At 35.7% G+C, this 15837-nt stretch overlaps 1 protein-coding gene across 7 annotated transcripts in view; it reads right to left on the bottom strand.

Annotated features, from left to right (window-relative positions):
- Window positions 1-15837, bottom strand: part of DNAJC10 (DnaJ heat shock protein family (Hsp40) member C10) — a 57646-nt gene that overhangs the window by 33186 nt on the left and 8623 nt on the right. For all 7 annotated transcript variants that reach the window (XR_002339457.1, XR_002339456.1, XR_002339454.1 and 4 more), the window contains 4 exons: window positions 12767-12849; window positions 12214-12345; window positions 11537-11630; window positions 9961-10038 (listed from right to left, as the gene is read on the bottom strand). Coding sequence is in view for 3 of the 7 variants with exons in the window: in XM_021076312.1 (XP_020931971.1) it covers window positions 9961-10038; window positions 11537-11630; window positions 12214-12345; window positions 12767-12849 (387 nt within the window). In the remaining 4 variants the exon portion in view is untranslated. The remainder of the gene's footprint in view (window positions 1-9960; window positions 10039-11536; window positions 11631-12213; window positions 12346-12766; window positions 12850-15837) is intronic.

Raw genomic sequence — 15837 nt, 5'->3', positions numbered from 1 at the left:
ATTGAGACCTTTATTTACTTGGTAGACACACAGGTCGAAGTCTCATTTTCCTTCCTCCCCACACCTGTTTCCCTCCCTTCTCCTCTCCCCCTCTCTTCACTCTCATTCTCTCTCATTACTCAGGATTTCTAGCTAAAGAAAAAAGAAGGAATTCCCTCACAAACACTCTTTAGGATCTTATTTTCCAATTTCCCCTATCAACAGTCTCCTTTATACAAAGGATGTCATGATTTGGAGTAATAAAATGCAATAGACCTATTTGATAACTGTAAATATAAAATTCTTAAAATACAGTATAATCTTAAAATAGTTTTTTCACCATATTTATGGAAGTTCTATAAATATGAATCCTAGGATATGAGACAGATTTAGAAGAACATGTATCATTTAAGAGCTTACTAAGAGAGGCAAAACCAATCTACCTGTGGTGCAAGTAAGATAGTATCAGAAAGTTTTAAGTCTTCTTTACTTGTGGAATGGACAGAAACATGTGCATTAGGCCAAAATAAGACAAAACTCTTCAATGACAAAGTTTAGGGGTGATCAGGCAATTTTTGCTGCAAAGCAATAACTTCCTTAAGATGGGTCTTACCAGGAGTTCCCGATGTGGCTCAGCAGTTAATGAACCTGACTAGTATCCATGAGGATGTGGTTTTGATCCCTGTCATTGCTCAGTGGGTTAAGGATCTGGCGTTGTCATAAGCTGTGGTGTACGTCGCAGACACAGCTTGGATCCAGCATTGCTGTGGCTGTAGCGTAGGCTGACAGCTTCAGCTCCAATTTGACTCCTAGCCGGGGAACCTCTGGATGCTGCGGGTGCAGCCCTAAAAAGACAAAAAAGGAAAAACAAAACAAAACCAAAAAAAAGAAGGGCCTTACCAGATGAGGTGAGTGGTTGATTTCAGTTGAAGTTAATACCTTTTCAACACAGCAGCATAAAGGCTGAGAGGCAAAGTATGGGGAAAAGTCCTACTGCCTAAATAGAGTTCACCATTTGTATAGGGTAATGTACTTTCGGCTTGATTTTACTAGGGGAAAGTTCCCCAGAATTGGAAAATCATCTTCAAATTTATGAGGCAAATGTGTTCATTTTTGATATGAAAATAGGGAAAATAAAAAACTGCAAAAAAAAATCATTATTTTGGGAGGGTTGTATTTGTCAACAAATTATTTTTTCAAAGTGTCAAAAACATTTTTATCTATCTGATGGTACAATTTACCAGGAGTATAATAAATTTGAAAAATTTGCCCAAACATAAACTATAAATGGTACTTTAAGAAGTTAGTAATTTCAGAGGAGAGATCAAGATGATGGAGACAGAGGACGTGGAACTCACCTCTCCAAACACATCAAAAATACATCTACACGTGGAATAATTCTAATGGAAAAAATGGCAGAAATACTGTACAATCAAAGTTGCAAAAAAGGAGTTCCCATCGTGGCGCAGTGGTTAAAGAATCTGACTAGGAACCATGAGGTTGCAGGTTTGATCCCTGGCCTCGCTCAGTGGGTTAAGGATCCGGTGTTGCTGTGAGCTGTGTGGTAGGTCACAGACGCGGCTCATATACCGCATTGCTGTGGCTGTGGCGTAGGCCGGCGGCTATAGCTCCAATTAGACCCCTAGCCTGGGAACCTCCATGTGCTGTGGGAGCAGCCCTAGAAAAGGCAAAAAGACCAAAAAAAAAAAAAAAAAAACCCACCAAAGGTGCAAAAAAGATTTCCATAAAACCAGGTAGAATAGAAAAGGCCTGAGTTGGAAACCTCTGCCCGAGTGTGATGTGAAAAGGAAGAGAAGGTCCCCACAGGCAGACCAGACCCTCACTGTAGGGAGCAAGTGGGCTGAGCTACAGACTGGGTATCCAGTCCTGGGGTCCTGCAAGGAGGAGACAAGTACCCTTGGCTGCTGGGAGAACCACTGGGACAGAGAGAAGGGCTAGAGAAGCCCAGATTCTACTCATGAGGAGTGCATGTGTGCTGGCTTACCAACAATCATGGTGGAGAGAGCTTTGCACTGGTAGCTGCCCCTTGTCAAACTCTCCAATCTGAGCCATGTGAATACCCCATCCCTGTGCACTCTACACCACAGTTTGGCACAAGATCTGGGCCAACCCACCCTTGGAAAAAGACTCAGTCTGGCTACAAAGTCAGTCTAGGGGTCCAGGGATATGATCCAGATTGGGCAGAGGTGGCCTCTGTCAGCACTCAGTTGGGTGATACCACAGAAGTACCCTCCAGTTTGCCTCCCAGCAGAAACTGCAGTTTGTCTCCCAGAAGAACCAGCACTTTGGCTCTACTCAGTATACACAGCAGCTTAGCCTTGGATCCAGGTCACACAGGTCCTTTGAGAAGCTCTCTGGTGGTGGCACATCTATCTCAATTCCTGCAGCCTTGCACTTGACTGGGATGAACACAACAAGGGAAGGGACACAACCTTGGGATGCATCTGAGTAGAGCCTCAGACACACTACGCAGGTGCCATATTGGTCCTCTGTGAGCACACAGGCCTTGCTTCATCAATCATTTCCTTTGCAGGCAGGGCAGTATTTAAGGGGAATGTAGCCCCACCTCAGGGCATCTGGGGACCAGACCCAGCCCTTGAGAGGGCAACACCAGCCATGGAACAAAGAACAAGTTCCGTCTCACACCCTGCACAGGCTTTAGATCCCCCAAATCCAATCACACGCCCTATTCAGGGTGGTAACGAGCACACCCTGAAGAAAGATGCGGCTGGTGTCCATATCAAAATCAGTACTTGCACCAAAGAAATGTACACATGCAATCTACAAAGGGATGCTCCCATAAAAAATACCCTTTTGAGACCACAATAGATAATAGTTTCTCCCAAATTCATGGAATCAGAGAAAGTTAAATAAAATGAAAAGGCAGAGGAACTACTCCCAATTAAAAGAGTAAGGAGATAAAGAAGATGTGGCACATATACACAATGGAGTATTACTCAGCCACAAAAAAGAAGGAAATAACACCATTTGCAGCAAGGTGGATAGACCTAGAGATTATCATACAAAGTGAAGTTAGTCAAACAGTGAAAGACAAATCATATGATATCCCTTAGGTGTGGGGTCTAAAAGGATACAAAGGAACTTATCTGCTGAACAGAAACAGACTCACAGACTTTGAAAACAAAGTTATGGTTAATGAAGGGGACAGATGCAGGGAAGGGATGGATTTGGGGTGTGGGCTGGCATAGGCACATTGTGGCATATGGAAGGATTGGTCAACAGGGACTTGCTACATAGCACAGAGAACTCTACCTAATATTCTTGGAAAAAGCATCTGAAAAAGAATGGGTGTGTGTATATGTATAACTGAATCACTTTGCTATGGAGAAGAAATTATCACAACATGTAAATCTACTATACTTGAATAAAACTTTACAAAATGAAAAAAAAAATTGAAACAGAGCTCACCAGCCTACCAGATTTCAAGTTCAAAAAGGTGGTAATAAAATTGTTAAATGAATTAAGACAGATTATCAATATAAATGCAGATCACTGTAACAGGGAACTAGAAACTATAAAGATGAACCATTCAAAAATACTTAATTCAACTTTTTAAATAAAGCAATCAAGAATCAATGAACAGGAGTTCCCGTCGTGGCGCAGTGGTTAACGAATCCGACTAGGAACCATGAGGTTGCAGGTTCGGTCCCTGCCCTTGCTCAGTGGGTTAACGATCCGGCGTTGCCGTGAGCTGTGGTGTAGGTTGCAGACGCGGCTCGGATCCCGCGTTGCTGTGGCTCTGGCGTAGGCCGGTGGCTACAGCTCCGATTAGACCCCTAGCCTGGGAACCTCCATATGCCGCGGGAGCGGCCCAAGAAATAGCAACAATAACAACAACAACAACAAAAAAAGACGAAAGACAAAAAAAAAAAAAAAAAAGAATCAATGAACAGCTGACTAAAGGGCACAGAAGAATGAATAAGTAATGTGGAAGACAATAATAGAAATCACCTTATCAGAAGTGCAGACAGAAAGACAAATTAAAAAAAAGAAATGTGAAATTTATGGAATAAAACGTGCAAAACTATGCATAACCAGTTCTAGAAGGAGAGAGAGAGAGAGAGAGAAAGAACAGATCAAAATGTATTTGAAGAAATTATGGCTGAAAATTTCCCAAATCTAAAGAAGGAAACAGATATCCAAGCACAAGAGGTACCAAATGTCCCAAACAAGATGACCCCAAACTGACTCAGAACAAGATATGTCACAATTAAAATAGTAAAATTTAAAAATAAAAAGAGGATTTTAAAGGCATCAGGAGAAAAAGTGTCATGTAAAGGGAACCCCCATAAATCTATGAGCTAATTTCTTTGTAGAAACTTCACAGGCCAGAATGGAAGTGGCATGATATATTCAAAGTTCTGAAAAGGAAGACCTGCAAGCTATGATACTCTACACAGCAAGATTATCATTTAGAATAGAAGGAATGATAAAGAATTTCTCAGACAAGCACAAACTGCAAGAATTCAGTTCGGGGTCTTCTCTAAATAGAAAAGCAGTGAGACTATAGGAAAGGAAAAACCACAATAGGAAAGGCAAATATATGGTAAGGATTGAAGATTACAAAACAACCAGTATGTAAACAATCAAAAAAATTTGTAAAAGCAAGTAACTACAATAAACAGTAAAAGGAAAAGCATGAAGATGTTAAGACAAGACATCAAAATCATAAAACATGGTGGAGGGGAGTAAAAATATGTACACCTTTTAGAATGTTTTTGAACTTGGATGAATATCAGTTTAAAGCATGTTAGTTATAGGTCAACAGACATGAACTCTATGGTAACCACAGATCGAAAACATGCAACAGAGTCACAGAAACCAAAAAAGAAAGGAACCCACACATGCTACAAAAGAAAATTATCAGACCAAAAGAAAAAAGAGAAATAAGCAAAGAAGTACTATGACAACAACTGGAAAATAACAATTAAAATGGTCTTCAGTACATACCTACTAATGATTACTTTGAATGTCAACAGACTAAATGCTCTAATCAAAAAAGTGGCTGGTTGGATTAAAAAAAAAAAAAAAAAAGAACCTAAAATATACTGCCTGCAAGAGACTAATGTCAGGGTGAAAGACACCCACAGACTGAAAGTGAAGGAAAAAGATATTTTGTGCAGATGGAAGTGACAAGAAAGAAGAGGTAGCAGCACCTGTATCAGACAAAGGGCATTAAATAATGGCAAAGAGATCAATATAAGAAGAGAATATAACATATATACACACTATATAGGAACATCTAAATATATGACACAAATTCTAACACACATAAAGGGAGAAAGTGAAAATAATACAGTAGCAGCTCCTGCTGTGGCTCAGCAGAAACGAATCTGACTAGTATCCATGAGGATGCAGATTTGATCCCTGGCCTCGCTCAGTGGGTTAAGGATCTGGTGTTGCCATGAGCTGTGGTGCAGGGTGTAGATGCAGCTCAGATGTGATGTGGCTGTGGCATAGGTCGGAGGCTACAGCTCTGATTTGACCCCTACCCTGGGAACCTCTGTATGCTGTGGGTGTAGCCCTAAAAAGACAAAAAAGAAAAAAAAAAGAGAAAAGAATACAATAGTAGGAGACTTTAACACCCCATGCACATCAATGGCTAGGTCATCCAGACAGAAAATCAATAAGGCAACAACCATTTTAAATGGCACAGTAGACCAGTTGAGCTTAATAGATTTCTACAGGACACTACATCCAACCCCCCTGCCCAGAATTCATACTCTTTCAAGTGCATATGGAATGTTCTCTAGGACAGAGTACATACTAGGTCACAAAGCAAGGCTCAAGAGATTTAAGATGACACATGTAATTTAAAGCTTCTTTTCTGAGCACAATGGTATGAAATCAGAAAACAACTACAGAAAGAAAAATGAGAAAAGAACAAATACGTGGAGGCTAAACAACATGCTACCAAGAAACTAATGAGTCAAAAATGGAATCGAAGAAGAAACTGGAAAATACCTTGAGACAAAGGAAAATGAAAACACAGTATTACAAAATCTATGGGATGCAACAAAAGCAATTCTCACAGGGAAGTTCATAACAATATAGTCCTTCCTCAAAAAAAAAAAAAAAAACAAGAGAAATCTCAAATGAACAACCTCTCCAACCACCTAAAAGAATTAGAACAACAAATCCCAAAGTCAGCAGAATGAAATTTAAAGATCAGAAAGAAATAAATAAAAATGACCAGGAGAAAGAAAAAAAAGAATCAATAACAAGCCAGGCTTATCAAGAAGAAAAGAGGAGAAATAACTGACACTACAGAAATAGAAAAAAAATCAAAGAATACAATGAACAGTTATACGCCAACAAATTGGACAGTCTAGGAGAAATGGACAAATTCTTAGAAACATACAGTTGCCTTGACTAAGAAACAGTTTGAACAGACTGATCACTAGATATAAAATAGAATCTGTAATAATAATAAAAAAAAAGTCTTCAAACAAAAGTCCAAGACCAGATGGCTTCACTGAAGAATTTATTTCTATCCTTCTCAAATTATACCAAAAAAATTCAAGAGGGATCACTCCCAAATTCATCCCACAAGGCCACTATTACCTTGATATCAAAACTAGATGAAGATACCACAAAAAATAAATTTACAGATCAGTATCTTTGATTAATATAGATGAAAAAAATTATCAACAATATATTAGCAAACTGAATCCAACAACACCTTAAAAAGCTCATACACTAAGATCAAGATGGATTCATTCCAGATCATTAGGATGGTTCCACATATGCAAATAAATCAATGTGATACACTACATTAACAAATGGAAAGACAAAGACCACATGATCATCTCAACAGATGCAGAAAAAGCATCTGATAAAATTTAATATCCGTTCTTGATAAAAACTCTCATCACCAAAGTGTGTGTAGAGGGAATATATTTCAACACAATAAAGGGCATTTATGATAAACCCACAGCCAACATAATACTCAACTGTGAAAAGCTAGCAGCCTTCCTTTTAAATTCAGGAACAAAACCAGTATGCCTACTCTCACAGCTTCTATTCAACAGAGTATTAGAATTCTTAGCCATAGCAATCACACAGGTAAAAGAAATAAAAGGTATTCAAATTGGAAAGGAAGAGGATGATACTCTATATAGAGAGCCCTAAAATCTTCACTCAAAAAGTATTAAAATTAATAAAGGAATTAGGTAAAATGGCAGGATACAAGATTAACACACAGAAATCTGTCATGTTTCTATAAACTACAGATGAAATACAAGTATAAAAAAAAAAATCCCACTTAACATCACATAAAAAAAAACCACCTTGGAATAACCTGGTAACCTAGTAACCAAGGAGGTGAAATACCTACACAGTGAAAATGAAAATGCACTGTTAAAGGGAAATGAAGACGATTCAAAGAAATGGAAAGATATCCTATTCTCTTACATGGGAAGAATTAATGTTGTTAAAATGGGCACACCACCCAAAGCAATCTACAGAGTTAATGCAATCTCTACCAAAATACTCATGACACTGTTCACAGAATTGGAATAATCTTAAGATTTATATGAAATCACAAAAGACCAAGAACTGTTAAAGCAATTCTGAGGAAAAAGAACAAAGCTGGAAGCATAACACTTCTTGAATTCACAGTATATAGCAAAGACAGTAATCAAAACTGTGTGGTATCGGTACAAAAACAGACATATAGATCAATCAATGGAACAGAAGAGAAAGCCCAGAAATAAATAAACCCATACAACTATGGCCAATTAATCTACAACAAAAGAGGCAAGAGTATAGAAAAAAGTCTCTTCAACAAATGGTGTTAGAAAACTGGACAGCTACACGTAAATCAACAAAATTAGAATACTCCCTCACACCATATACAAAACAATATAAAGACCTAAATATAAGGCATCCCATCATACCATAAAATTCCTAGAGGAGAACATAGGCAAAACATTCTCAGGCATAAACTGTAGCAATATTTTCATATATCGGTCTCCAAAGGCAAAAGAAATAAAAGCAAAAATAAACAAATGGGAACTAATAAAACCTTTTCACAGTAAAGGAAATCATCAATAAAACAAAAAGACAAACTACAACTGGTAGAAAATATCTGCAAACGATCTGACAAGGGCTTAGTTTCCAAAATATAAAAAAAATAGAGCTCAGTAATGAAAAAACAAACAACAAACAACCCAATCAAAAAATAAGCAGAAGACCTAAATAGATATTTCTCCAAAGAAGACATACACATGGCTAACAGGAACATTAAAATATATTCAACATCACTAATTATTAAATAAATGCAAATATTAAATAAATGCAAATCAAAACTATAATGAGGTATCACCTCACACTAATCAGAATGGCCATCATTATTAAGTCTTACAGATTACAAATGCTGGAAAGGGTATGGAGAAAAAGAACAGCTACACTGTTGTTGGTAATGTAAGTGGGTGTAGCCACCATGGAAAACAGAATGAAGGTTCCTTAAAAAAAACTAAAAACAGAGCTACCATATGATCCAGCAATCCCACTCCTGGTATGTATATATATATATCCAGAAAGCAAAACAAAACAACCCTCTAATATGAAAAGATAAATGCACCAAGTATTCACAGGAGCACTATTTACAAAAGCCGAGACATGGAAACAACTCAAGTGCTCATCAACAGACAATTGGTTTAAGAAGATATGGTACAGATAAAATGGATATTATTCAGCCATGAAAAGTATGAAATAATGACATATGCAGCAACAAGGATGGACCTAGAGAATATTATAACTTAGTGAAGTCAGACAGAGAATGACAAATATATGCTACACTTGCATGTGGAATCTAACAAATAATACAAATGAATCTATATACAAAAAAGAAAAAGAGACACAGAAGACAAATTTATGGTTACCAAAGGGGAAAGAGAGAGGGAAGAAGGAATACGTTAAGAGTCTAGGATTGAGAGATATAAACTACATACATAAAATAGCCAAGCAATAAGGATTTATTGTATAGTACAGGGAATTATACCCAATATCATGTAATAACCTATACTGGAATATAATCCACAAAAAAACAAATATTATGAATCACTATGCTTTACATTTGAAATTAACACAATATTATAAATCTATACCTTGAAAGAAGAAAGAGTTTTTGCAAGATTTTAATTTTTTCTATTATAGTTGATTTTACAATGTTCTGTCAATTTCTGCTGTTCAACAAAGTGATCCAGTCATACGTATACATGACTACGTAAATGTATATGTATAGATAGTCATACATATATACACACACACACATTCTTTTTCTCACATTATTCTCCATCATGTTTCATCACAAGTGACTAGATATATGGTTCCCTGTGCTATACAGCAGAATCTCATTGCTTATCCATTCCAAATGCAATAGTTTGTATCTAATAACCCCAAACTTCCAGGCATTCCATTCCCTCCCCCTCAGCAACCACAAGAAATTAATAATTTTATAACTGTAGGTATAAAACAATAAAAAAGGTAAATATTCATTAAATTAAAAAATTATAACTGGGTATAAATAGAACTCTGAAGTATTAAATAATCAGTTATAGTAGCATACTTAAGATTTTCACCTAGTCTAAGGGTACATATCTCTAGTTATAAGATTAATAGTTTCTGGGGATCTAATGTACAGCATATAGCTAATAACATTGTATTAAATACTTGGAAGTCACTGAAAAAAAACAGATCTTAACTGTTCTCATCACAAAAAATAAATAGTAATTAATTTCATAACAGAATTAGGTGTTAAGGCTACAGTGGTAATCATTTTGCAACATCTAAGTGTATCAAATCAACAGTTTGTATACCTTAAAGTTATAGAAGGTTCTATGTCAATTTTATCTCAGTAAATTTAGAAAAACAAAGATTGTCAACTGAAAATCAAATGTCATAGTCTCTTCATCATAATGAGATAACAAATATTACCTCCTCCTTTGGAACAAAAAGTGATCAGCCAGCCAATACCAGCAGCAAACGCTGTTTGAATGGAGTTAACGAAATTTCCTTAAGAGAAAATAAAGCAAATTTCTTACTTACTATTCCATAATGGAAACTGGTCTCTAAATGGTTTTGCCATTCTAATCTCACCCATTTCCAATAAACTATGCGCAGTTTTCAGGAGTCCCCAAAAATCTTCAGTATGTCAAATTCCTACACTGACTTTTTTCATCACATAAAATCTAAACAATTTTCTTAAGAAACTCAAATTCGCAATTAAGCCCCTTGTGATCTGAGCTTTGTCTACCCATCCAGCCCACCATATTCTTCCTAACATCATTCTCAAAAAAATTACTCATTTTTTGGTTAGATTCATGAAATATTGCCAGTTTTCCAAATACAGTGACTTTTAAGGCTTCTTCACTTTTAAGACAGACTGGATTTGACTGACTTCATTCAAGAAATTTTTCCTAACCCTTCCTCTTTTCCTCACCTGAATTCTTTCATATACTTCATGCTTTCCTAAACTTACCTCTATCATAATAGTTACTGCATTATATCTTATTTTATTTATCCTTCTGGCTACACTCTAGCATGTGGAAATTCTGGGCCAGGGATCAAACCTGAACCACAGCAGCAACCCAAGTCATTGCAGTAACAACACTGGATCCTTAATCCTTAACCCGCTGTACCACAAGAGAAATTCCACTGTCTTATATCTTAATGGTTTACTAACGGGGGTCCTGCAAGGCAGGGATTATATAATTTATTACTGAAGCCCTAGTATTTAACATGGTTTCAGAGACATAACTGGTATTCAATGAATGATATGAGCATTCCTTTAGAAGCAAATACTATCAATAGTTTCATGGGTAGTACAGAGTATTTAAATGACCCATCTAAAGTCACTTGATAAATTAAAAGCCTAAGTTTAGAAGAGTTTTTAAACTTTAAACTAAAAAGGCAAGAATTTACTGCCTGATGTAGTATACTTAGGAAAGTAACACAACATTTGGCTTACAAAACATTTAGCTGAACTTTGAAAGTTGCCTTTTCATCCAGCCCCATCTCATATCCTATACCTTAATTGTTTCGGTTTCTGTGTAAATATAATTAATTAAATGTCTACTATTCAGTGGAGTTCAGAACAAATGACACAACTGCCTTATAGGAAGCATGGAAAAGATATTTTAAAATTTCAATATTATGGAGTTCCTGTTGTAGCTCAGCAGTTAGTGAACCCAACTAGCATCCATGAGGATGTGGGTTCAATCCCTGGCCTCACTCAGTGGGTTAAGAATCTGGTGTTGCTGTGAGCTGTGATGTGGGTCAGAAACGTGGCTCGGATCATGCATTGCTGTGGCTGTGGCCTAAGCTGGCGGCTACAGCTCTGTTTTGACCCCTAGCCTGGGAACCTCCACATGCCATGGGTGCAGCCCTAAAGAGACCAAAAAAAAAAAAAAAAAAACAGTATTATGACTAAAACGTTACCACTGTCACTGAAAAACTTAAAATACCAATTTAAAGTCTTTGAAAATCAAGGAAATTATGAAAATAAAATTACCTGTCCATAATTCTGTCACTGTGCTTCTAACATACTGCATAGCGAAATTCACCAAACTTTCCTTTGATCTGTCACCGTGGTACTTTACCGCAGCCTATTTTTTTATTTATAAAAAGAGAAACATATTTTAATTTCCTTTTTAAAACTCATACCAAATACTTTAGACTCAGTATTAGATTTAATATTATTCTGAATAAGATCTATCTCTCAATAGTAGTGTATTTCTAAATGATATTCTGAGAATCTTGACTGCATAGATTCCATGGCAGACATTTGAATAATACTATTTATAAAGATTTTAGTTTCGGTTTTATCATTTAATACTGGGGGAAAAAAGGGAAATCAAAACTTTATATTCAATGAAAGAAAATACCTGTAAAATACTTTGTAAACTATAAAATAAAATAAGCATATTGGTTACATTACGTTCTTTAAGGTAGAAATAAATTGGAAAACATTTAATTTGAAAAGAATGAAGTCAAAGTAATGGCATCTAAAGGTATTCATAGTGAAATCAAAAAATGTTTATGACTAACTAGAGCATAGTTAGATGTCACCTAAAATACTGAAAAATGAAAACATTCTACAAGTTCACATATTGTGTTTTCGCTAGTATTTCCCTTGTTATACTGTTTCACATATTTAAAAAAAAAAAAAATGCCAATTTTATTTCTTACCATTCCAGACCTAAAAATGAAGAGGCTGGGATAACTGCTGACTCCTTTCATTCGGCAAAGCATCCTATCGTCGCCACAATTAACAGCTCCAATTCGAAGCAATCCATCCACTTCTCTAGCAAAGTCTCTCCACTATGAGAAAAAAAAATTTTCTTTGATTAAGATCATCTATCTCCTCCAAGCTATACATTCCTTTTTCTTTTATGGCCACACCTGCAGCATAATGGAAGTTCCCTGGCCAGGGATCAAATACAAGCTGCAGCTGTGACCTATGCCAAAGCAGTGGCAATGCTGGATCCTTTAACTCACTGCGCTGGGACAGGGATTGAACCTGTACCTCTGCAGTGACCAGAGCCTGATCTTAACCCACTGTGCCACAGAGGGAACTCCAAGCTATATATTCTTAGAATATTTTTAGCAAATAAAACCATATACATGTGAAAAAATATAATTGATAGTTAAAATTAATATTAATAGAAAAAAATCCTAACATATTAAAAAACAATCAACAGATCAACTGTAAATAATAAATTTTAAATAAAAAAATACATACTGTGGGAGCTAAATCATGGCAGTGCGAACAACCTGAAGAGTAAAAGTTCACAAACCACAGTTCTCCAGAATTAACAGCAGCATCTAAAAGTACATAAAATGGAAACAACTCAGAATTATTTACTAAAGGTTTGTGCATATTTTAATTAAAAATTTTCATTAAGATCAAAATAAAAAATAGTTGTATATCTATTATATTGCCTTTATCATTTTCTATAGAATTTGTTTCTATAAGAAGAAAACATACTATTTCAACTGTCAAATTAGCTATACCTTAAAAAAAAAAAAACAAAAAAAAACCTCTTCCAAGCTCTGAGTAAGAAGCAGCCTCAAACTGCATGAGCCATGTCACCACGAAGCTGTAAAAAGAAAGGAAGCAACACAAGGAAGCAAGAGACAAAACCTCATATGAAAGTTTGTGTGGATGACAGAAATGAGAAGCAGTGACAGACTGATATTTAACCTCCTCTTCTACCATCTGAAGCATATACACGTGGTCAATCAATTCTGACAGCTACTCCAGGTTCTGAAAGAATGAAGACCTACTCAACATATTAAGGAAGGTGGGGAATTTAATCTCTGCTCTTTTTTTTTTTTTTTCCATTTTACAGTCTGTTTACTACTCAACATGAGTCTTCTTTAAGAATTAATCTCTGCTCTTAATAAGACATACACCTTGGAAAACTGTATTATCTGAGATATTATTAGATCAAGGTTTTTAACAATTCAAAATAAGTATAGCTGTTAAAATAATAGATCTGAACACTACAAAATATCTACCCAACAATACATCACTCATTATAAAAAGATGACCTCAAAGTAAGTAAAAAAAATTTATTCACTTAATTATTTTATCATCTTAAGGATGATGAAAAGGTTAAGACATTCAAGATGAAAAGGTTAAGACATTCTTTTTTTTTTTTTTTTTTTTTGGTTAAAGAGTTTCCATGTAATTCTATATCAAATTCAGTTATCAGTAATTTTTTAAAGAAAAATTTAAGTTAAAGCAAATTATAGTGAGAAATCAAAACATGCATGCTATTCTCTACATGTGTAACTGAATAATTAAGGTTAATTAGTAACATATGTAGGACTCCGTGTTCACTCATATTTCAATTGCAAGAAGCATGGATCTATGGGAAAAATAGTTAATCCATACTCTTCAGGAAAAGTGTATACATTAGGGCTTAACAGCTGTTCTTTGATAAAGTTTAGAAAGTCTGACAAATAGACCAATCTGTATAGGTTACTAAAATAATTGCCATGCTGACTTAGACCATTAACTGGCATAAATTTAGGTAAAATCTTGTATGTTCTCTACCCCTTTCTTCCTCTCTTCTCTTTCTGGGATACCTATAATGCAAAAGCTAGTACACATGACGTTGTTCCAAAGGTCTTTTCAACTGTCCTTATTCCCTTTTTTCTTTTCTTGTTCAGCCTCAGTGATTTCCACAACTCTGAATTCCAGCTCACTGATCATTCCTCTGTATCATCTGATGTACTGTAGATTCCTTCTAGCGTAGTTTTCATTTCAGTTACTGTATTCTTCATGTTACGTTCTTCTTTATATTTTCTAGCTCTTTGTTTAAAACCTTCTAACTTCTCACTCTGTTCATTCAATTTTCTCATATGTTCTTTGAACATCTTTATATTTTGTGATGAGGGAAAACCCTAAATACAAGGGTACTCTATGCAGCAAGGCTTTCATTAAGATTTGAAGGATAGATAAAAGGTTTACAAGGAGGCAAAAGCTAAGAGTTCATCACCATGAAATGAGCTTTTACAAAAAATGTTACAGGGACTTCTCCAAGTGAAAAAGAAAAGGCCACAACTAGAAACATGAAAGTTATGGAAGGGAAAAATACCTCACTGTTAAAGACAAATATACCATAAAGGTAGTAAATCAGTCATGTATGAAGCTAGCAGGAAGGTTAAAGAACAATATATCCACAATAAGTAACTGAGAAATATACAAAACAAAAAGAAATAAAATACGGTGTCAAATCAGTAAATACGGTAGTCAGGGGAGTAAAAACGCAGGGCTGTTAAAATGTATTTGACTTTAAGAGATCAGCAACTTAAAAATAACCACACATATATAGATTGTTATGTACATGGTGGGGAGTACAGTCAATAGCTATGAAATACCTTTGTATGGTGACATATCATAACTAGACTTACTGTGAACATTTTGAAATGTACAGAAATACCAAATCACTATGCTGTGTAATAGGTAAAACCGTGTCATAGGTTATTACACTTCAAAACCAAACTCATAGAAAAAGAGATCAGATTTGTGGTTATCAGAGGTGGGGTTGAGTGGGAGGGTAACTGGATGAAGTTGGTTAAAACATACAAAATTTCCAGTTATAAGACAATTAAGTACTAGGGATGTAATGTACAACATTATAATCAACACTGCTGTATATTATATATGAAGATCTTTAAGAGCAAATCCCGAGAGTTCTCATTACAAGAAAATTTTTTTCTATTTCTTTAATCTTTTATTTATGTGAGACAATGAATGTTTACTGAACTTATTTGGATAACCATTTCATGATGGATATAAGCCAAATTATGCTGTACACCTTAAACTTATACAGTGCTGTATGTCATATCTCAATAAAACTAGAATGGAAAAAAAAGATGTATGACAAATCTGAATGGCATTTATTTGTCACAAAACTTGTTCTAAGTGGAAAAAAAAATGTCTACCATCTAAATACTTTGTTTTCATAGAGTACTTCTAACTTATGTGCTCAGGTCCCACTGTTGTTAATAAAAATAACATTAAAAATATTTTTAAGGCTATATTATCAAAGCTCAATGGGATTCCCCCCCCAATCTTTGGCCACACCCATGGCACATCAAAGTTCCCAGGTATCAAACCTAAGTCACATCTGTGACCCATTCCAAAGTATAGCAATGCTGGATCCTCAACTCACTGCGCCAGGGCGGGGATCGAACTGGCAATGCCACAGAGACAAGATGGATCATTAACCCACTGTGCCATAGTGGGAACTCCCTCAATGGGATGTTTCTGCATAACCCAATAACCCAGAAGAGCACAAG

The sequence above is a fragment of the Sus scrofa genome, chromosome 15, assembly GCF_000003025.6.
Source record: "Sus scrofa isolate TJ Tabasco breed Duroc chromosome 15, Sscrofa11.1, whole genome shotgun sequence".
Classification (NCBI taxonomy): Eukaryota; Metazoa; Chordata; class Mammalia; order Artiodactyla; family Suidae; genus Sus; species Sus scrofa.
The sequence above is the reverse complement of the archived record's forward strand: the minus strand, read 5'-3'. Positions and strand labels throughout refer to the sequence as shown.